At 30.6% G+C, this 24,185-nt stretch overlaps 1 protein-coding gene and 2 long non-coding RNA genes across 5 annotated transcripts; 1 reads left to right on the top strand and 2 right to left on the bottom strand.

Annotated features, from left to right (window-relative positions):
* Positions 1-503: 503 nt before the first annotated feature.
* LOC146929788 (uncharacterized) lies at positions 504-16,763 on the top strand. Of its 3 annotated transcripts, XR_015006158.1 has the most exons (8): positions 504-1,199; positions 1,308-1,466; positions 1,618-1,628; positions 2,143-2,350; positions 3,040-3,136; positions 4,281-4,328; positions 4,628-4,706; positions 16,317-16,763. It is a non-coding gene; the product is annotated as an uncharacterized LOC146929788 (long non-coding RNA). The 3 variants fall into 3 exon arrangements; XR_015006159.1 differs by lacking the exon at positions 4,281-4,328 and having other exon boundaries at positions 504-1,168; XR_015006157.1 differs by lacking the exon at positions 4,281-4,328.
* Positions 3,177-4,702, bottom strand: LOC146929789 (uncharacterized). Its single transcript, XR_015006160.1, has 3 exons — positions 4,580-4,702; positions 4,248-4,545; positions 3,177-3,228 (listed from the first exon to the last, which is right to left on the bottom strand). It is a non-coding gene; the product is annotated as an uncharacterized LOC146929789 (long non-coding RNA).
* LOC146929787 (L-ascorbate oxidase homolog) lies at positions 16,680-21,431 on the bottom strand. The gene is made up of 8 exons (XM_085701533.1): positions 21,030-21,431; positions 20,707-20,816; positions 19,705-19,975; positions 19,521-19,623; positions 18,792-19,137; positions 17,748-18,113; positions 17,459-17,537; positions 16,680-17,182 (listed from the first exon to the last, which is right to left on the bottom strand). Exons 1-8 carry the CDS (start codon positions 21,165-21,167, stop codon positions 16,979-16,981), a joined length of 1,617 nt encoding a protein of 538 aa, XP_085557659.1. The 5' UTR covers positions 21,168-21,431; the 3' UTR covers positions 16,680-16,978.
* Between the last annotated feature and the right edge of the window lie 2,754 nt (positions 21,432-24,185).

The raw sequence follows: 24,185 nt of genomic DNA, 5'->3' as shown, positions 1-24,185 counted from the left end.
GTTAGAATGTGAGAATATACTAATTAGTATATGATACTAAATAGTATATGGATTATACCACAACTATGAAAATTTTATGTTGTGGCTGCCTTGTGGTTCTGCAATTTATGATGTGGTTAAATATTAATACTAACATGACTGCTGATGCAAAAACTTGACACCACTGCCTTGGATATGTGAATGATAATAAACTTAAAACAATAAAGAAATGAAGTGCAAAAGGAAAAAATAAAATAAATGTGCAAAAGAAATTAAAATGCATGAAAATAAAAAAATGAGATGCAGTGATATAAAATGCGATAAAAATAAAATGCATAGAAAATAAACAAACTGGGAAAAAAACAAAACAGAATGGAATCAAGGGTAATGTGCTTGGCTGAATACGAAAATGGGCTGCAAGCTGGGTTGGTTTATCGGACCGATTCGTGGGCCACAAGCTGGGTCGGGTTAAGAGATGCTATAAATGAATATTTCAACCCAAAAAATTCATTCTAACTTTTTCTTTCTCTCTCTACCACTTCCTTCTCTCTCAAGCGCTCTCTCCTCTTCTCTTATTTCTTCTTCTTATCCGACGGCAAGGTGAGGGGTTCCGGCGGCGGTAGCCGGCCGATGCGGCGGCACCACCGGGCCGGAACCCTAAAAATTAAATATTTTAGTTTTTTTTCTTGGTCTTTTCTTCTCTACTCCTATTGTTTTCTTTACTCTTTTTTTTCTCTTTTTTTTCTTACACAATAATAAAAAAAGTTTTAAACCTTAGATCTAAAAATTAGAAAGAAAAAAAAAACCTTTCACGTTTGAATTGTGGTTGTATGGTTTGAATTCGATTTTTGAATGGTTGAGTAAGTGGGTGTTACTGGTTCGTGTGATTTGTGTTTGTGTGATGGCCGATTTGGATTTGTGACTGTGGTGTTGTTGGATGTGTCGATGGTGATTTGATGTTGTGTTGTGCGAAAGAATTGATTCTGTGAGTTTGCAGGTTGTTGTTACTGCTGTGCGTTTGCCTCCACACAACAAACCCAACCGCCGTTCACACAACAAACAAAATGGTTGAGATCTCACCATCACACCCAACGTGACTGTCATCTCCATCCATCGTCACTGTTTCTCTACCTTGTTCTCCATTTTTTTCGTTCCTTGTCATCTCAATCTCGACTGCTATCTTTCAAAGGTTCGTTTTTGTGATTCTCACTGTGATTAAGGTAGCTTTTTTATTTAAAACTGTTATGTTTAATGGGTTTTTGTCGATTCTTTGATTATTCATGCTTTAACTTGGTTTAACAAATTTATTTTATTTTCTTTTTACATAGTTGGCTTGGATCTTTGTTTTCCTTTTCGTCATTTTCCAGATGTGAGATTCTATTTAACAGCTTTACTTTATTATACATGGTTTGATTCTATTTAACAGCTTTACTTTATTTCCTTTTTACATGGTTGGCTTGGATCTTGGTTTTGTTTGACATTAAAAGGTATGTTATTATCCTCTATTGTTGTTTTTTTTTTTTTTTCTGTTTATGATTTTCTCAATTAGTATAATACTCTTTAATCAGATCTATCTATCTAACATTTTTTTTTGTTTTCGATTTGATATTGTGGAACTTGGATCGGCTGTCAAAAAAGGAAAACATAAGGTATTTTTTTTCTCTTTTAGTGACTGTTTTAGTGTATTTCTTGCTGATCTTGTGTTTTGGAGTGTGTTTCTTGCTGATCTGCTGTTTTTTTTTTATCTAAAGTGGAACAAGTGAAGGTTAAGTTGTTACCACTATATTCAGTAACAGATTCAGTGTTTTCATTCATATTTAAATTATATAAAATAAGGTGTAGCATAAACACAAGCAATATGAACTAAGCTTAGATAATACAATGAAACGTGCTGCATTATTTTCATTCTCTTTCTAGTTAGTTAACAAGTACTAATAGTTTGATATTCTTTCTGCATTTTTTTTTTGTTATGATTGTGTTTTATCAAAATACACAGACATGTAAATTGCAATATATGATATGTTGTATTCTATTTGAATAAGGTTTTCATTTGTAACTATGTTTATTAGTCTATCTGATTGAATAAGATTTTTATTTGGAATAATGTTTATTTGTCTAACAAATTGTTCTCTGATTGACTTTTACATATTTCAAACTTCAAAGTTGTTATGGAGCAAGTAAGACAAGGACTTACAGGGAAAGGCAAGGAGCCTATGGAGAAAGGTGGCAGTATCATGCAAGAAAGGCAAGGACTTATGGATCAAGGTGGTAGTGGCTTGCAAGGAGAAAGGCAAGGAGCAAGACAAGATGGTAGTGGCTTAGAACTAAGTCGCCTATTTGAATCATTGAATGTTCTAATTTGGCCATAAGGGTAAGTTGAACAAGTTGTTGCTGGAATTATGGGCCGATGAGAGATAACAGGCACTCCAATATATAGATTAAGTTGGATACTAAGTGTCTGCACATCATGCAAAACTGTTGATTATCCATATGATCTAAATATACCTAATCTAGTATTTTTTTTTTCTCTATTTAAGTTCATGCTTTATTGTTAGGGAACTACCATTGTGGATGCTCTAAGAAAGTCACATATCTTGTTTCCATTTATTTATTTTGTTCCATTTTTTGGTATTTTTTAAAAATAAAATTTGTTTCTAATTCCCTATTAAAAAAACATTTCGATATTTTTTTTTGAAACAAAATTTTTGGTTCTTTTTATTTATTTTCATGTCCTATATTTTTTTTTAATTTTGATGTCCTATATCTTGGGTTGTGCCAAAATATGAAATATGAAATTCTATTTTTGGTAATAGAGTGGACCGTTATCTTTCAAATGTTCGTATTTACTAAGAGGCATTTAATTCTTGTGTTTTCATTTTGAATAGCTTGCCTCTTTGTTCGATGGCTTGCTTATATGACCTCTGTTTGACATTTATTTTAGGCTTTGAATAAGTTGGTGACAGAATCTTGTGAGGATAGATACAAGAAAAAGCCTGATTGAATAAGATTTTTTTAATTTGATTATATGGAATGATTGTCGAGTTCATGCTTATGATGCAGGGAGGTCAATGACTCAATGTATAAAAGCTCCTTTGAAAACAGAAGTCACCCTTGAATGGAACTCAAAAATGAAAGCTTGCAATCTTCCTCCTTGTGGGTATGAACTTTCCGATAACCTTCATTCGTGTTTGTTGTACTTGGACACTGTTTCCATTAAGATGACTACACAAGTATTGTCCACCTTTGATCCTGATTTATAAGTAAGAACTATTTATTGCAAGTAAATTTAAACTTGTTTGCTTTAAATAATGCAAATCGAAATAATGATCAGATGATGCATCTTACATTTTTTCTTGTAGTATTTAAAACAAAAGAGAATAAATACTAACACAAGTAAAAAAAAATTCGTCTAAAGTTGCCGGAAAGATTTTTTGTTTTTGATACTTAATTTACTATGGTATGGCCTAATAGAAAAAAGGGTATAAAGAAAGGAATCTTTAATGATACTTCAGTGGGTGTGTAGAAATCTAAGGGAATAAAGAATGGCATCTTTGAATAAAAGATTTAAAATTTTTACAGCTGCAAGCTATGACACAAGTTATTAGTAAATATAATGCATTTTTCATACGTATAAAAACATAGGCTGTAGTAAAATCACTTGATCACTTTTTGTCAATTAAAGTAATTACAGGATTGTTAAACTAAATTTTGAATTAGTAATATTTTCTTAACACTTGATCAGCCTGAATCAAAATTTATTTTAATTACCTTTTTTATATCTTCAAAGTAAATAAATAATATATGATATTTTGTTATTTTCTTAACACTTGATCAGCCTGAATCAAAATTTATTTTAATTACCTTTTTTATATCTTCAAAGTAAATAAATAATATATGATATTTTGCTAAAATGAAAGTGTTATGTTTGGATTTTGTCCTCACCTTTTACTTGCATAACGTTTCATATTAGTTATTATTATTCGTGAAGTATTATATTAGGAACTAAATATATACATTCTTTTAGTTTATTTTCATTTGTATTTCCTTAGTCTTTTCCTTGTTACTTACTAATTCTTTTCCTTACCTGCCTTTCTGTCAAAACTACTTTCAGTTAGTTTTTTTTTTTTATGATTATGAATAATATATTCCCTTTTTAAAATCCATCTCACTATTTTTTAAAATTTAAAAACAAAATATTAACATCCTCTTAAAAAAACTATTATGTGATAATCACCTTGACCCAATTACAATCATTAAAAGGATCTAACCTTTGCGTTGTGCTTTATTACGATTCTTCGTAGAGCACTTGCATTTTGAGATGTACGACTCACATTTGCTGCATCCAATAGGTCTGTGTAGGTTTCTTGTGTTGTGTAAGATTTGCATCTGATTTTCCTCCTTACTACATTTCTTGTCTTTGTGTTCCTGAAAAACATTCTCCATTTTTCACCAACCCTTAGAATAAACTTAAGAAAGAGGAAATATTTATGAAAAAGTTATTGATGTTGGATTATTAAAGATTACCTTCTTATAGTAGAAATTTAACTGCACATGGTCAACCTCAACCTATCACTATTAAGTGCACATGGTCAACCTCAACCTATCACTATTAAGTTCACTGTTAATAAAACTAAATTATCGTGTGCAGGAATCTCAAAAGGGTGTATTAGGCAGAACGATGGTACCTAATCAGCATCTTCCACTTTGGAATCAGACAACCAACCTTGGCACTACTAAAAAAACAAAAATTAGTGAGGGAAATTTAGTGAGGGAAAACATGAAATCCCTCTCAAATTCCGTCACTAAATTTTGCGACCATGAAATTTATGAGGGATTTTATTTTTTCCGTCACTAATTTCCCTCTCTAATTTTGCTTTTTCTAGTAGTGTGGTAAGGAATAATGCCAAAATTTATCTCTACATTAAAAAGTTTAACATTAAAGAAAATAAATATACAACCTTATGCATTTTATGTAATCTGTGCATGGATGAGTTTCATTACCTTGATTATTAGGTGGAACATGCTCTTAAGTACCTTTCCTGGACTTCTTGTGTGTTGTAAATCAATGATTCTTGAATAGAATGCAAGCACTGCTCATAAAATGTGTTAGTTTTCTTTCTAAATGTATGTTTAGATTAGTGGCATTTTTGAACTTGCTGGTGTGGGTGCTTCAAGCACTATCTAGAATATAAATCAACAACTTGAATATAACATGCAAGCACCGCTCAATAATAGATAAACTGCATTCTTGAATATATCACGAGAATCTTGACGTGATTTACACCTTGGACATATTTCATAGAAACTAGTATAGTGACCCGTGTCAAGCACGGGAAATAAAAAACTTTTTTGATCAAATGTATATATTTTATATTATGTTATCTTAAAATTATAAATGTGGTTATAATTTAAATTTGATATGGAAAAAAATATCATCTTAATGTTGTTAATTTTGTATATATTTTGAAATATCTAAACATTGCACATAACGATTAAAGTATTTGGATTTATACTTATACTAATTATTTGTAGTATAAGATGTACTCATTGTTAAACTTAGCATATGTAATATTTATGCAAAAATACGCCGATGTACTGTATATTATTATTTGTTGACATAATATATTTTATTAATCATAAAAACTAAAAAGATTATATTTTATTTATATAATAGTCAGTGTCAGATGTATACCCATAGCATGTGAATGCAAACGTTAAATTTTTTATGGGTGTGTCTAAATATAGTTTGGGCTACAGAAACGTCGATTGTTATTTGTTTTTATTTTTTACAAAACCAATGGTCTAATGTAAATTTGTATTTTGGGGTAACAACGATGTAAAAAAAAAGTTCTGCGTACTGTTATACCTGAAAAGTGCATCAATTAAAAGTCAATGACAGGAGGATCTGCTTATATAGAAATTGCATGTCCTGTAATGACCAATACGTAGACATGGCAACGGGGCGGACCGGGGGCGGGTTTGAGAATCCCCGTCCCCGCCCCCGCTTCCATGCACCCGTACCCGCCCCCGCCTCCGTCCCCAAACCATATCAGGGGTAAAAATTGAACACCCAACCCCGCCCTCAACTCTCGGCTCCGCCCCCACCCCCACCCGCGAAAACTTTATTTTTTATAAAATATTTAAAAAATGCATATTTTTTCATTTTTTCACAGCAACAAAAACACAATAATTATATTAATAATTATTTATCTAATAAACTTTTTTCAAAAGAGCAAAATAATTATAACAAATATGTTTCTAAAGAGTAATATTATATTAAAATAGGTTGGTACTTATGGAAATAAGATTATAAAATTTAAGAAAGAAAGTTTTAAAAAACGGGTGCGGGGCGGGAGTAAGCATACCCCGCACCCGCCCCTGTACTAAAACTCCAAATTTCCCCCACACCCGTACCCGCACCCGATTAAATCGGCTTTTCCCCGTTAAATTTGGGGCGGGGGCAGCCGGGTCTTGCGGGGGCGGGGTTTGTTGCCATGTCTACCAATACGCCTTACAAAGAAATTAAAAAAGAAATACGACTTCCAAACAATACGTAACTTTAGTTTTTTAAATTATAGCAACAACAATTCTAAAACATAGCCAATGATCATACTTTTTGAAAAACTTCACGATACACAACATTTTTGGTTTCCTTGCAAACATTATTATCTTCATCCAAGATGAGCAGCTTCAAGCCTTTTCTAGAAGTAACTCGAGAGACAACGACATAGAGTTGTCCATGCGTGAACACGGGCTTAGGAAGATAAACTCCCACTCGAGATAAAGATTGACCCTGACTTTTATTTATTGTCATCGCAAAACAAAGCGTCAATGAAAATTTCATGCGTCTGAATTTGAAGGGTAGTTCTGGATCACTCGGAATAAGATTCATCCTGGGAATGAATACCCTGGCACCTGCCCTTTCTCCTATAATTACAGTAGCAACTACCGTGCTCTTCCCTAGATGTGTAACCGTCAGCCTCGTACCATTACACAGTCCATTGGCCTGATCGATGTTTCTCATCAGCATAGTTGGACATCCCACCCTTAGTTTCAACCGGTGATTTGGAATTCCAGAGCTCTTAATACCATTAAGAAATTCTGTTGTGAAATACTCGCTTTGGACATCATAATTTTCACACGATCGACAAACAGAATCAGAGCTTAAATACTCTTTCTCTTCACTTGGAATCAGCGACATCATATATTCGTTAACATGCTCAACTGAATCAAGCGTTGGTGCGAGTATTCCCCTTTCTTGGAAAAATAGCTGGTCACCAATGTTATCATTCAAATCAGGATACACAAAGTTTATAATTGACATCAACGGATTTGTTGTGTCTGATATGAGCAAATATTCAGGAATTTCTACCTTTATTTCACCATTCTCATCCGAAGCGTCATTGTCGTCTCCAGTTGAGAGTATCCACTTGCCAAAATTAGGAATTTCTTCATGCTCTGCATGCTCTGCAGGTACCAAAGATGCACTCAATCTCATATTAACAGTAAGCCTCAACAAATTACAATAAGCCCATATCTTTGATGAATTGATTGAGGCATCAACAATATCCTGCCTCGTTCCTTTTCGGACAACAGACAATATCTGCCTGAAATCACCACCTAACACTACTATCATTCCACCAAAAGGTCTAAACTCGTTTAGGGGATCATTCTTAGACATCACACATTGATCGGTCAACTGCCTCAAAGCACCATCGGTGCATCATTGGAGTCTCATCCCAAATTATCAACTTTGCAGCGCACACCAGGTCGGCCCTAGGACTATCCATTTCCATCGTAAGCGATGATGCCTCATTAATCTCAATAGTGACTGTCAGCGTCGAGTGCGTGGTTCTTCCACCTGGTAATAGAAAAGCCACTATACCGCTGGATGCAACATTCAATACAATTAACCCCTTCAATCTAACAACATCTGACAATGTTTTCCATATAAAGGTTTTTCCTGTACCACCGTAACCATATAAGAAAAAGAAACCACCGTCGTCAGAACCAATGGACTCCTTGATCTTGTCATGCACACATCTTTGTTCATCAGTCAACATCAGCGTGTGTCTTATCCAGTTCATCTTTGTTGTCATTTAGCTCATCAATGATAAGCTTGTTTGTGAAAGTTGGCATGTCTGCTGCATTTAGCCTGGGCATAGATTTGAAGTCAATAAGAGACCGTCCGTTTTCCTGAAGCAGCATTTCAATTTCAATCAAACACAGCTTCTTCAAGTCATCGTCACTGATACGCAGATCTGCATATTAAATGTAAAGTCCCGAAATTAATATTAACACCTTTGCATGCATATGTGTGCACGTTGAAGAGAAAGATAAAATATTAGCTTTATATGAGAATTCTTTATATTTAAACATATCAGCTTAAAAAATGTAATGGTATCGTAGAGTTAGTAACTCTTGGTTTGTTCTTTACTATAATTGCCTCGTCCATGTCATTTGCACCCTGATGCTAAACTCGTCATCCCAGAATTCCAAGCAGTATTTGACTTGTGTTGCTTCAAAAACAACAACAAAGGAGTACGCAAAGAGAAGTGCAGTGGATACAACACTAACAAAGCATATCTCAGTGGAGACATGTTTTTACTTTGAAATTTTATGTTACCTCTTAATGCATTTTAAGTGCAGCTTTTCCTTTTAAAGTTGCATAATGACACGCCATTTGTTCTAATTCTCATCAATGACAATTGCAACATGTTCTGGCCTTAAAAACAAATATATCATTATGTCTTGAAACATGTCTATTTTCACTTCTGTCTTTGTCATAAAAACTAAAAATGATAGTAAGAGAATATATGCAATGCAACGGAAAAAATGATATTAAAGTTACGACTCAATTCTTAATCGAAAAAAGCTTCTTTCAGCTTAACTCAAACTAAAAAAATAAGCTTATTTGGAAAGGATTTCCCAAGCCATTATCTAATTAACGCGAAAATAAATAGATATAGAAACTGCTACAAAAAATGTCATGAATGCTCACTAATCTAGATAACGTGAAAAATTAATCAATTAAAGAACAGTTTTGTGGCATTGATAGTAGGTCATGCATTAACCTTATGTTGTTTGCATTATTTATGGGTGTGTTAGTGTCATTTCTGCGCTGCTATTACGTGATGTAGCCGCTGGCTGGGAGGCTTTTGTGTGTGCATAATTGCTGTTGCGTCCGCTTGGCTTTTCTGTTTTTTAGTTGCAGGTATTTCAGCCTGTTGTAGTGCAGCTTTGCTGCTGTGCAGCTGCGCTTTTTTAGAGGATCTTTGTGGGCATTAGGTTGTGAGACAGGGGTACTCTCGTGTAGGCAGCACCACGGTTTGTCGTGGTACTTTGCTGGGTTTGGTCTTTGATTAAGGCAACCTAGTGTACACCTCGGCCTCATGATTATTGCACCCGACCCTTGTGTATGAATTTACCATCCGCATATATCTCCCTTAGATCATACCCCTATTCAAGCCTTCAAAACACTCCCTACATTCACATTTAGGTTCCCTCGTAGAAAAATATTTTCTCCTAGTGGTATATTTAGAATTAAGCCTCCTAAATCATCCCAAAATTTACTTTTAAAGTTTTTTTTAACCCTGCCCAGGGTGGATAAGCACTAATGATATTAAAGATTTATTGTTCCACTATAAATTTTAGGAATATGATATGATCTTCTATCCTTTTCACATCTATAATATCCTTCTTTCATTCCTCATCAACAATAATGTCTACCCTATTTGTCGGTCTAACTGATAACACTAAAGACGTATTGTTACACTATAAATTGTATAACTATGATATGATGTCCTATCCTCTTTACATATACAACATCCTTCTTTGATTCCGTATTCACTACGATGTCTACCTCATTTCTCGTTCTAACTTTATTAGTGTATCAATTCTAAAACCTTGAACTATCTAATTCTTTCGCCCTTTCATCCACCCACTTAATTTCATGATATTAAAGATGTATTGTTCCACTACACTTTTTAGGAATATGATCTCCTATCCTTTTCACATCTATAATATCCTTATTTCATTCCTCACCAACAATAATGTCTACCCTATTTGTCTGTCTAACTTGTAACACTAAAGACGTACTGTTACACTATAAATTGTATAGATATGATATGATGTCCTATCCTTTTTACATATACAATATCCTTCTTTGATTCTGTATTCATTATAATGTCTACCTCATTTCTCGATCTAACTTTGTTAGTGTACCAATTCTTAAACCTTGAACTATCTAATTTTTTCGCCCTTTAATCCAACCACTTATTTTCCTATATGCACGTACAATAATCTTCCTTCTAGGCATAGCACCAACTATTTCAATATATTTTTCTATAAGAGTGTCTATATTCCATGTTCCAAAACTGATCATACTCTCTTGTACTAACTTCTTTATCCACACATCATTTTTAGAGGTCCATATTACACCTCAAAATGAATGTGATACAAATAACATACATTTTGCCCAAACCATGGGTCGTTTATGCGTATGATGGTTTACCGAAAATTATCATTGATAGTTGAAAGACCAATTTTAAAAGGCTATATTGTGGTAGCAAAATATTTGCATTGATTTTGCTAGGCTGTATTTTTTATTCATTGTTTGAAAAATGGAATATGTTATTTAGTATATCAATAATATTAATGGGATTTATACCGTCTTCAATAATTTTTATTTTTAAACCAAAAGTGGGCAATTAGAGTATCACCTCACCAAAATATATTAAATAAAAAATATATACAATAGAAAAAGAGGAAAGACCAAACCAAAACTCTCAGAAATTTAAGAATCTAAAGTTTGATAAACCAAACTTGTTTCCAACAGAATACTCATTAATTTGGGCAGAGATGCTATTGCAGTTAGTATAATCATTAAGAGTCAGACCTAAATTTGCTAAAGCATATAAGCAAAAATTTAATTCTCTATAAATATAAGAAAATATAACTTTCATAAGCATATATGTTCCAAATTTGTTAAACACTCATACAAACTTCTATAAGTAGCTAGCATTTCTCTTTATATATGTTTATATTTGGGTTTCTTAATTAAGATTTCTTTTGTCAAAAAAAAAATTAAGATTTCTAAAACTTTTTTATATATACATTCAAAAAAAAACTTTTTTATATATGTTTAAAATTATATTTGTATAAAATTTGTTAAACACTCGTACGAACTTCTTATCGAAGTCAAATATCTCAAAATTCAATAATTTTTTATATACACTTAAAATTATGTTTGTATAAAATTTATTTAATAAAACACTGATAAAAATGTCTAAAGTAAGTCGAATATCTGTAAAGATTAAAACCAGTTTATATGTGATTAATGCATTAAAATCACGTGATTCTCCTTTATTTCTCCATTAAATATCTAAGGTATTTTATTAATGATATTAAATCGATTTAAACAAAATTAAATCATTTAAATAATGTGATTCTCATTACCTGTATAGGAGTAAAGTAGTCATTAAGGAGAATATCTTCATTAATATTAAAATGTGATTAATGATTTAGAAATTTTTTAAAATGTGATTCTTATTAACGAAATATATATATATATATATATATATAAACAGCCCTCTCATTAAGGAGAATATCTTCATTAATATTAAAATGTGATTAATGATTTAGAATTTTTTTATTACATTAATATCATTTGTTTTTTTATGGTCCTTTTGAATATTTGTATTTCTTCATCAGTTTAAAAACAAATATTTATTGTTTGATGGTGAACAACGAAGACAATATATAGAACTTGAGATTCTTAAAATGCTTTTCCAAAGAATAAATATTTACACCAACAACACAACACGATAAGAAAGTGGTACACACCATATTATTGTAGCCAATATACATATGATTTACTAATAAATCCTTGAATGTCTACACATGACAATTGTCCACAAGTTCATTATGAATATTTCTAAAAAAAAAAAATAATCATTATAAGCAGTGGTAGATGTGAATCCTTTAGTTATTTTCGTTTTTTTATTAAAAAAATTGATAAAATTTGTCATTTATTATTCTTAATGATTATCGAAAAATAATAATTATTCTTGCTTTTTTTTTAGGCATTTTATACTTACTTGTATAAAACTTATAAATATTACCATGTATTGGACCATGTGAGATTGAATCCGTAATCCTTATTTGTAAATGATCAAAAGCGAATTACTCCTTTGATATTATACCAAAAATATAATATCTATTGAGTATATGTGTCTGCAATTAAATGCTCAAAAGATCTGCTCATAGCAATTATGTTTTGTCTTAAGCCAATAGCTTCTTTTGTTTAATGAGTCAATTGATTTTTGAAATTATTGTGAGACCATTATTGGTTAAATTTTACTTAGACTCAGGTCAAACTCCATACTATCATAGACCTTCCATAGAAACTGGAGGGTCTGCACAAAATATCATTATCATTCAAAATTATTATTTGAGGGTTTAGATTATCGGAAATTAAGAAAGTAACTTTTTTTTTTTTTACATATATTACTTCAAAAAACCTTTTTTACATATATATAATTTGTTTTTTTTATCATGATGGCCTACTATATTTATCTCTTTTTTTAGGGATGTTATATTCATCTTTTTAGGTGTTAATATTTATCTGTATATTTAATTTTAGCAACATTGTTGTGGTAAAAGGATGAAGATAATAGGAAAAAAAAAGTCATATATATGATACAACACTCATCAAAGAAATTAAATCAATAAAAAAGGATAGTGTCCACTCTAATTTCCTAATTACACAAAGCAAGTTAACAACAACTATCTATAATATTCAATATGATTTTAATCAATATTAAAATCATAACATAGTCGGTGAGCAAAAGAAACATTGCTATTTGAAATGTAAAATATGATCAACAATACAAATCGTAGCTCTAAAATTAAGTGCATGAATAGTTTTAAAAAAAAAAGTAGTCATCGTATGCATCATATTTCATCAAATTCGTTCTTCGAGATCCACATTTTGAACACCTAAAGAGAAGGTGAAATAGGTTTCCATATGCTGAATTTCCATATGTTCAGCTGAAAGAAAGAAAATTAGAGTGAAATAAGTTTAATTGTTGTACCAGTGGAAAATATAAAAAATAGAATCAATTTTTGGAGACATATCTATGAAAATAAGAAAAAAATCAATATATTGAAAGATGGATTTCGAAAACTATTTTAAAATTCTTGTATGAAATTAGAGATGATCTGAAAAATGGTGTGGAAAACATGAGCTTCAAAAGCAATATTTATAGACAAAAAACACCAAATAACCACAAAAATTATTCCATTGATTAATGGATGCAATAATTGGAAATAAATTATACATTAATTTTTGAAACAAACTCATACACATACTCATGATATATTAGTCTTTTAATTTGAAATAATCAAAGTCACAATTTTTTTTATTATAACAATATATTGATTGCGAAAAACGAAAAACATATAATAAAGATTTTTTATTTACGTATCGTTTTTTTAACCCTGTGTCGATCTAGATTTAATCTTATAATTTAAATGTGTTAAAAAATCAAATGAATAATTATTTAATTAAATATGTACAATTTTTTTTTGAATAATGCACAATTATTTTTTATAAAGAGCATATTTTTTTTCCACATCAAGAGTACACAATAAAAACAAATTATTTTTTTATAAAAATATATAAATACTTGTAAAAACAAAGTAGAGTCTTGGAGTAACGTATGCTCCATGATTTATGTTTTTTTTTTTTTGAGAGAGTGATTTATGCTTTTTTGTTAAGACTTTTTTTACTATAGCCATATTTACGGTTGTTTTTTAACTAAAATTGAAATCAATCTTTATGCAATTAATTATCATCAAAGTCTTAATCAATTATTATTAATGCCCAGAAAATGTAATTTTTTTTAAAATTTAAATGTGTATAAAATATAAATTTCTAATATCAAAATAAAAACATTATTTTTTCATACTGAACACTTTTTTTTAAAAAAAATTCTTGGAAAATATAATAGAGTGGGGATATATTTTTTTTAAGAATAAAAATAGAAGTTTAAATACTCCTCCAAAATTTTCGGTTCATTAGAGTAGTTTCATATGTAAATTTTCGGCTGTCATTTTGGTACATTAAATACTCCTCCGAATTTTAGCAAATAACATTTTGATGTGTATATGAAATAAAATATTAAATGCATCTTTCAATATAAGGTTGTCACGTGTACTATCAAAGTGAAACGTGTGAATTGAAATTCTTATGAATGAAAATAAAAACTAATATAAAATAATAAAAAATAATGATTTGAAAAATCGAATTATATTTGAACCGTGTTAATAACAAAATGTAGAGATGCACATATGTAATATTTTTTTTCATTATTCCTGCGATATGTTTTTTAATAGAAGAGATACACATTGATTGAATGATGTTGGGAATTTTTTTAATAACATTGCCAATTTATTGATATAATCTCGTTTGGCCATTGTGATTTTAGAGGAAAGGTGTTGAAATAATTTTTTTTTATCTATTAAGCAATTCCGAATTTTTTTTTGGTTTAAGGCTTATTTTTTTTTTAGAGCAGGTCCACTAAATAGAATCAACTGAAATCATATTTTTGATATTCTCTAATGATACGTTCTCAATTCAAATTAAATACCTCCAATTCCAATCTTTTTCTGTCCTAAAATAAAGTATCCGATTTTCTTTTTCTTTCATAAAACAAACATCGAACAATTGAAGGAAATTCATTAAAATTTTTTTGGTGAAATCTGTTCAACGGTTTTTGCGATTTTAGAGGAAAGGTCTTGAAATATTATTTTTTTTAGCTATTAAGCAATTCCAATTTTTTTTTTTGGTTTAAGGCTTACTTTATTTTTTTAGGGAAGGTTCAACGTTTATTTTAGCAAGACCATTAAATAGAATCAATTTATATTATTGCCAAAAAAAAGAGGAATCAATTTACGTTAAAAAAAAAAAAAGAGGAACCAATTTAATAGCATTTAATATTTTTCTTTTTGTATTTCAACCAAAATTAAATTACATGATTCTACCAAAAATTGAAATATCTAATAAGAAAAACATGGGGTTTACGTCCTCTTTTTTTTTTGCGGTAATCGGCGTTTTATTAAAAAATTTAATTGTGGTGGAATTTATCCTTTGATAAAAATAACGTATACTTTTTAGTCTAGTAAATATTTGTATCATACATGACCTTAACAAAATAACCAAATATTATTTTTTTGGGTACCAAGTAAAATGTATCTAGTTAAATTATATAACAAATTAATGGTTACTACCAAATCTAATTAAATTATTTTAAAAAGTTACACTTTTATCAAATCATTTTTTTTTTGACAAATCAAATCAAATCATATTTTAATTATTTGACATATATCAATTATTTTATCTCTTTGATATTTAAATAATTATTTCATTAATCGTATTTTAATTAGATATTACTTGTTTTATTTTAATATCTGAATTCAAATATATTAATTTAAATTATTTGATTATTCAAAAAAAGCATATTAGAATTTGAAATTGTAAAACTTCCTTTTGTATTTGTATTTCTAAAATACGAAACGTTTAGCAGAAAGAAAAAACATTTAATTATTTTTACAAATATAAAGCATACGTTTTCACAAAATAAATCAACAATAATTTGGAATTCGTATTTTTTGAATGAATAGGAAATGTTTGATTTGAAATTTGGAGCATATTAGAATTTGAAATTGTAAAACTTCCTTTTATACATAAACAATAAATACAAATTTGTAAGGATGAATGTGGTGAGAGTATTTTGTGAGGATGAATGTGGTGAGAGTATTTGAAAAAAGAATAGGATGAGAGTGCCACGTGTCATAAGAATAGGAGGAGAAAAAACATTTCCATAAAGGGATATGGAATCGGCCGTAAATTTATATTATATAGATTGAATGATTCATTTTTTCGTTCTCACTTTAATAATTGTATCGATCAAATCGTCATTATAAAAAAATAGTTGTGCATAAAGTGAGAGATTTTATTCTTTTGAATTTATTTTAGTTGCCAATCATTGGGCACAAATTAAATCTGATGCTTATGCTCCTAATTGAGTTTTCTATATCTTTAATTTCTAAATGTTGATTACACTATAACAGTGTATGAGAAGATCATTTGCTTTCATTACTAAGGATTTCATCTACATAAATGAAGATGATAAAAAGTTAACGAAAACCATAAAAGGATGTATATTAGAAATATAAGGAATATCTTTCTATAACTTAAACAAAAAATGAAGAGGTCACCTTTTTCATGCAATAACATCTCTAGTAATTTTATCCATGTTGAAATAATTCTGCAGGGAAATGGGAAATTGAACATGTAGAACAGTTAGATTATTATTATGGGCAAAGTGAAGAGACGACAAAGCAATAGAGAGGTGGAAGGAGGAATTGGAAGGGATGGATGAACTGCAACAAAAGCATCATATATATAGAAAAATAAAATCAAATAAGACAAGCTTTCAACTTGTCTTTATAGTATTTAAATATTTTTTTTTTCTTTTTTTGCTTTTATAGGGGCGGAGCCTTTGTATACTGGATTGTATCTTTCTTTCAGGTGTACTCTATTAATTTTTTATTAAGTACCATCACCTCATAGCAGGAAACCCAGGTCATTCATCGGGTAGAACAAATTAGGGTGTAGGTAAAACACCCTATTCAAATTATGGAGTATTCAGAATTCTGTGAAAAGTGTACCGTAACCCTGTCACAACCATCAATTCACATTACTGCACAGCTAGCAAAAAGGCTAATGAATAAATTAAAAGAGTATTGCTCACCCTAATGATGTCATTACCTAGATGAACCTAATCACAACCCACACTAAGCGGGCCATCCCCTATAAAAATTATTTTTAACACAAAAATAATTGAAAATTCTGAGAAAATTCATTTAAGAGTGAACAGTTCTGAACCAATAATGGGAAAGGCAAGGGTTTTGATATCCTGGTTAAATAAAAATACTAATTGTGGTGACCCACTGCCTTGCCACACTGAAGTGCATTGCTTGGAATAGGGTACTCATCTCTCACTGAATTTGCAGGTGAATACACTCTAAGATAAAATTGGTGGCCCAAGTACTGTCTTGCCCAATTCTCAGACCTCACATTCCACATTCCCACATTATCCAATGGCATGTACAGTGAAGTCCATGACTTTGGATACACCTGTGTAAGAAACATAGAAAGACAAACCCTTAATCATGTTAAAGACCAAAATGATTATCAGTAATATGCATCATAAATCATATGTCATATGTAAAATAAGTATTATTAACTATTTTTAAAAAAAAATATGAATGAGTATTAGAGGTGCATCATAAATCATATGTCAATGGAAATAGCATCATCTACAAACCAAAGGTTCCCTTATAAATATTAAAGTTATATATACACAAAAGAAAGCATTAAGCCTTATCACAAGGGATAGCGAACTTGATTTACCTGAACTGTACTACGAGCAATTGTATCTCTTAAGTTGTAATTTAGTCTGCTTGCAGCTGACCATTGTCCTCCATCCATCCTGCAAATTCCAATAAAATATCCATATTATCAGAATGGAAAATATAATTAATATTCTCAATATTCTAAAGTAACAAATAGTTTGAGACAAATCAATATTTCGATCATGTTGCGCATGGAGGATACATGGTTTACGGGAAAAATAAAATAATATTTCAATTCTAACTGATTAAAGTATAAAATTCACATGAAAGAAGTTGAGTGAACTTACCCTACTACAAAGAAGCTATGTCCATCAATGTGCCATGATTGCAAAGTGTCTTCAGGATTCTCAAACACAACCTCCACAAAACCTCGAAAATCGGCCGCCATGACAGAAGTCTGAAGATAACCACCGCCACCGGTGGGGTTGTCCGGGATACTTCCAAGTGAAAACACCCCTTCGATCTTGAAGTAATCAGCTAGTTTGAGTGGTGTATCAGCAGGGATGAATGACACACTATTGACAGCATATCTTTGTTTTCCATTGATAATTGGAGCAGAATTTTGAAGTCTAATTGTACGAGTTGTGTTTATCATTCCATAATGGTAGGTTCCTTGTGGATTTGGTCTTGGTCCACTTGCTGTAAGATTCCTCCTGATTCAATTAATCATTTGTTAAAGTCAGCATCGGAGAGTAACATATATTTCAGATATCATATATATACAAAAAAAAAAAAGTTTGGCAGTATAAATTCCTATGAAACACGGAAACCTGAGATCGAAAGTGTGTTTGGTGTCCAACGATTGTCAGTATTGGACACCGATATGTGCAGTAATTTATATTCAAGAACTAGTTTGCTTATATGTCTAACAATTATTTTCTTTGAAATTGCGTATGTTAGATATGATTAACTAACAGCCGTAACTGCTGCGAATTAGTTTGCTTATAATTCGTTTTGGAAGTAGTACAAGACTAGATAAAAATGCTATACACCGCGAATTGCGAAGGATATTATTATGAGTTAAGTGTGCACAATGTTCCGGAAATAATGGAAAACATGCTCAGCAGTGGTATTGAACAGCCTATCACATTATGTCGCAATGGATCCGTGAATAATTCTCTTGCTATGTTTAGCATTTCTAATTTACTTAACTACCACCGAGGTCTAGTGCAAGTGGTTGGTGCGTTGTGTGTATGATTGTTGTAAGCCCCTAAGTACTACCGAATTCAATTCTTATTGATCGAAAAAAAAAAGTATTTACTACTCTGCAATCTGCAAAATCGATGAATCACGTATCATTTAACTATGAAATTGAAATAATAAATAAATACCTTAGAGACCGAGCTTGTTCAACGGACCAATCGATTTCAGTGGTTGGTCCACCAGGAAGAGGACCAGAAACACTTCCTGCTGAGTTACTATAATGAAGAATGGATGAAGCATTCAGCGCCTGTGAGGTGAACCTTGTTGTGACAACAATGTAGTAGTCATTTGGTGGTTGATCCGCAGTAACCAATACAGAATACGTCTGCCCCAAATGAATGTCAAGTGAGTCATAAGTGTTTTGCAAAGTGTGACTTCCTTCCACCTCAACAAGCTTCATCTTATGCCCTTGAATTCTGAAATTGATGGATGTGGTAATCCCCACATTTGATATCCGGAATCTGTAAGTCTTCCCTGCAAACAATCAAGCACTTTATCAGTGCTATATATTTTACGTACATGTGTCTCTTCCGCCCTCATTCTAATAGATTTATTTTATCTCGCAACAGTATCTCAACAAACTGAATTTTTTAAATAATCACATAAAATTTTGTAGCTTTATTATTTGTATCGAGAAAAGCGGGTAGACGGGCATGTCAGTAGCCGTCTACACGCTAGTAGTTAACTAATATCAGCTGGATCTAGGAACATAACTGTTGAAGAGATAAGGGATTGTGGATTCAATTCCCTCGAAAAACATATCTAACAACCGATTAGTAGTCATACAAAACAAAATCGGCTTCATCTGCTATGGTATCAAATTTCAGGTAAACAAATTGGTTGAAATTCATGTATACCTTGATCAACAGTGAATGTGTAAGCATTGGAACCGCGGCCATTGATGACAAGTCCATCAGGGAAAGGAAGATCACTTCCGCTATCTAAAACGGCCCTCAAATCCTGCAAAATAAACACAAATTAAGTCATGATTTATTCAAGATTTCTTAAACATTGAAGGTTGTTTCTTAGTTAAAACTTAACTGTGTGATTTCTTTTGTACCAATCTCCTGCCAATATGGTGTAATCTCCGGATGGAGGATCAAAAGGTACAGGAATCACGGAGCGACTAGCGATTGTGAAACCGCCATAACCTCCTGCTGCCTTGTGAAAAGCAAGGGAGGGAAAGTAGAAGTAGCTACCAATCTGATCTTTTACTTGAAGAATATAAGTGAAGTTCTGTCCTGGAGAGATTGGACAATTTGTACCATACACTCCATCCTGCCATGAGTTTCTCCTCTGCAGCACTCCATTCCTATAGAATTACATAATCTAAAAACACTGAATTTTCAACATGGATGGTAGAATATGTACATTATTATAGTCTTAGTCCTGATATTGTTATTTACTTATTTGTTTGGTTTTCACTAATTTATGTAATCACGTCAGTTTTTATACTTGCGGACCACCAATTTAGTCTTTAAAATCAGAGGTGTTAGGCAGGTTGGTCTATGAAATTAACGAAATTCAAAAATAATTATGAAATTGAAATCCTCGATTGTATTGTTCCTTTGAGGATGGTTCGATTTATTCGTCGAAATTATTTGAGAGGGACTCGAGGGTTTTCAATTTAAGTAATCATTAAGAATATCATAAATTTCAGAGACCAAATTAATTTGTTTATGGACCGTCAATATATTCTTAAGGGCACCAATGCTCTCCAGAAATAAATATTAGTGTTGTTAGTATTTTAGTTTAAGACGAGGATCAAGCACTCAATCTCGTAATCACTTAACTGCTTAACTCCCTCACTCCAACCTTATATCCATGTCCGAGATTAAGTCGAAATTCAAAGATTAAATTGGTGATCGACTCGCATCCATGCATTGTCCAGCTGTTTTCAAAATTATCTAGATCTACTAAAATTACCATACAATTCACTCCAATAAATTGTGCTAAAAAAAGGAGAAAAAATATATTACTGTCTACAACGTATTTTATGCAACTAATGCTTTACCAGTGAACTAAACAAGAAACAAGACTAACCAAGAAATGAGGAAAGGTTCATCCAAGCTATTAAAAACATTGATAATCAAATTATCATTAGTCACTGACTCAATCTGTGGCCCTGGAAATTGTCCATTTATCAAAATCCCCTGCACATTTCACAAACCATATAGAAATGAATATATGAACACTGACACGCCGACACCGCTAATAATTTGAAGAAACATCCAAATTTCATTTATAAGAAAGAAGTAAAACTCAATGTTATGAAATAAAAAACAATTGAAAATTCAAAAAACAGCAACAAGAACATTAAGAAAAACAAAATACCTCTTCTTCAAAAAAAAAGGAAAACAAAATACCTGTTGTTTAACTCCAAGTGGATAAATATCTCCATATGTAACATTCCAATTATAAAACCTATAAGGATCTTCTCCATTTGCACATGCAACAAGGAACACTACCAACAACAAGACAGAACATTGTTTGAAGTAACCCATTTTTCAGTTTTTTCTCACCTCTTCAACTCAAATGACAACTTTGAAACCAAAACCAAACAAATTTACCATGCACTTTCAATTCAATATTTTTAATATGTTTCCTTTGTGCAAAGAAAAGCAGTCACTGCCTACACTTTTCTTTTACCTTTTGCTTTAGAATTTGAACACTGTCAATGTCATGTCATAAAGTTATAATATAAAGATGAATAATGTCGGTGCATCAATGGATTCTATCAGATATAATGTACACTTTTAAAGAGCGTACGTTGACAGCGTTAAACTCATCATGAGATTAAGGGAATCAATTATTTATGGGAAATGCTAACCGGTGACTCAGGTACCGGTTAAGGATAATAAAAAGAAAATTGTATAATAGTTAATGTATTGAAATTGTTAATTAATTTAGAAAAATTCAAATATGGTAATAACTTCCTTTTCTGGTATCCTTAACTAGTGTTCCGGAACACCGATTAGCATGACCCATTTTTTTTTAAGAAGATTAGCATGACCCATTATTTGTTCATATCTTACTAATGATACATTTATACGGTACTCTATAGTTACAAAGAATAATGGTTTGGGACCTATAAAGCTCATATACTCCTCATATAAGGTGTGTCATACGTGTCCAACACTAACGACACATATAATTACATTAAATTAGGTGATTTTCTTAAATGATAAGTGATGTCGGCGTATCAGCTCATATACTCCTCATATAAGATATGTCATACGTGTCCAACACTAACGACACATATAATTACATTAAATTATGTGATTTTCTTAAATGATAAGTGATGTCGGCGTGTCAGTGTTGTATCTGGTATCTATATCCGCATTTGTGCTTTATAGCTTGAGACAACTATTATGCCTAATAATTGGCAGAATAAAACCAAAATAATAACCGAACAAACATATGATAACCATTCCATTAATTACAAGCAGAAATATGTTGCATGATTTTAGCATTGCCTTTTGTATGACCGTTATCTTTATCTTTATTTTTATCTAATACAAAAGCCTACATCTATAACCGATAGTACACGTGGCATCTTTCTGTTCTTCATCTCATTTAATGCTTTTCTATCAACCAATTAAAATGGATATTAAATCATTTATTTTTTATTAGCCAATCAAAATGGATCAATGACTCATTTATTTTTCATGAGCCAATCAAAATTGATTATGACATGATTTTTTTTCCTATATACAGAGACAATTTGTTTTCCATTATTGTCATCTACATCTTCCACCCATAAAAAAATCATTGTTTTCAACCCCATTCTCTTTTCTTTTATTTGTTTATTTCTTATTTTTTATTGTTTGGTTAACATTTATTATTTGTATGTTACTTTTTAATGTGATTTCTTATGCTGCTATTTTCTATTCATATTCTCTTTTAAATTTTTCTTTTGGTGTTTGTTTCTATGTTCTTTGCTTTTGACCGAATCTCTATTCATGTTTCTATTTTCTTTTGTATATACAAAAAAAATTGTTTTTATGGCTCCTTTGATTTATTTAAAACAAACAACAACAATTAATATTTTATAATTTAAAAAAATAGATATTTGAGTGGACAAAGTTAATTAATTGATGAGCGTATAAATAAAAAACAAAAACAAGACCTTGCGTTAGAGTACATTGTTTTTGATTTTTTTTAGTTTTATTTCCTTCATCCTTATGAAATATTTAAATGAATTCATACTATTATTAAAAATAATATTCTAATTTTTTTTTTGAGGGAAAAAATAATATTCTAATTAAAGATTATTAAATTATTATATTTTTTAGAAAAAAATATTAATGTTTTATTCAACGCCATATCTTTGTATTCATTCTTTTTTTTAAGGAGCATTCATTCTATTATTAAAACTTATAATCACAAATGGTTTAAAATCGACTCCGTATTTAATTCTTTCCACAATGTTCGTTCCATCCTTGACGTCTACGCAAAAACAATTATTTCAAAACACTTCTACAAACTTGAAAAATTAAAATTGATTGATTTTGAAATTGTAATCATAGTAATTTAAAAAAATAAATATGAAAACCAGGTATTTTGGCTCAAGTTGTTTATGTACTCCATCAAATTTTTTTTTTGTTCGTGGTTAAACTCTTCTCTTAGGAACCATAGGGTTAACAAAAAAAAATATAAAGACACATAAATACCCATTATTATTATTTTAGGAAATAAATGCTCATTATCGTTTTTCCTAAAAATAATCATACAATATACAACAATATAATTTCCACTAAACGGTCTTTATTACTTTTCTAAAAATAATGAAATTAAATATGTCATCATATTTTGATTTCCATTAATCAAAACACCTATTCCTTTTTTTAAAAATGATATTGCATAGGTTTGTACTACATACAAATTTGCTTCTATTTAATGGTGTTTTTTTGTTTTTGTTCATGCTACTAACAAAGTTCGATTTTGTTATACGATAAAGGATCAAGTTGCACCAACTTACACAAATTAAGAGATCAATTTGACTTATATTAAAATTAAGGGACCAAACTGAGATTTTAAAATAAGTTTATGGACTAAATTGACCAATTTTAAAGTTATGGGACTAAATTGAACTTTAAAATTAGTTACAGGGCCAAAGTGACATTTAAGCCAAAGAAAAAAATTAACAATAAGGAAAAATCATATAATTATAGAAATAGTAATAACAACAACATTTAAAAGGAGAATTGAACGATATTATTAGTATTAATATTTGCTATCTTGTTTTTTTTTTTAAATATGGTAACATGTCTTTAATTTTTTGTTTATAAGTTAATACTAAATTACTAATAGTAGCACTACAAAGGAAGGTAGACTCAATTGGTAAATAATTGACTTAACTGCAAGGTAATTGATTTAACTTATGGTGCCTGTGCGATGACTTCTTTCGTGAATGATTTACAAGTACCTCTCTAAATGCTCTTTGAGCCATGATATTTGTTCTGACCCTGATGAGCTTCCGGAGCATAACTCATCTAAACATTTTATCTTTTTTTTAAATT

Source organism: Medicago sativa, chromosome 4 (genome assembly GCF_051527215.1).
Source record: "Medicago sativa cultivar Bolivia chromosome 4, Bolivia_mono, whole genome shotgun sequence".
In the NCBI taxonomy this organism is placed as follows: Eukaryota; Viridiplantae; Streptophyta; class Magnoliopsida; order Fabales; family Fabaceae; genus Medicago; species Medicago sativa.
The sequence above is the reverse complement of the archived record's forward strand: the minus strand, read 5'-3'. Positions and strand labels throughout refer to the sequence as shown.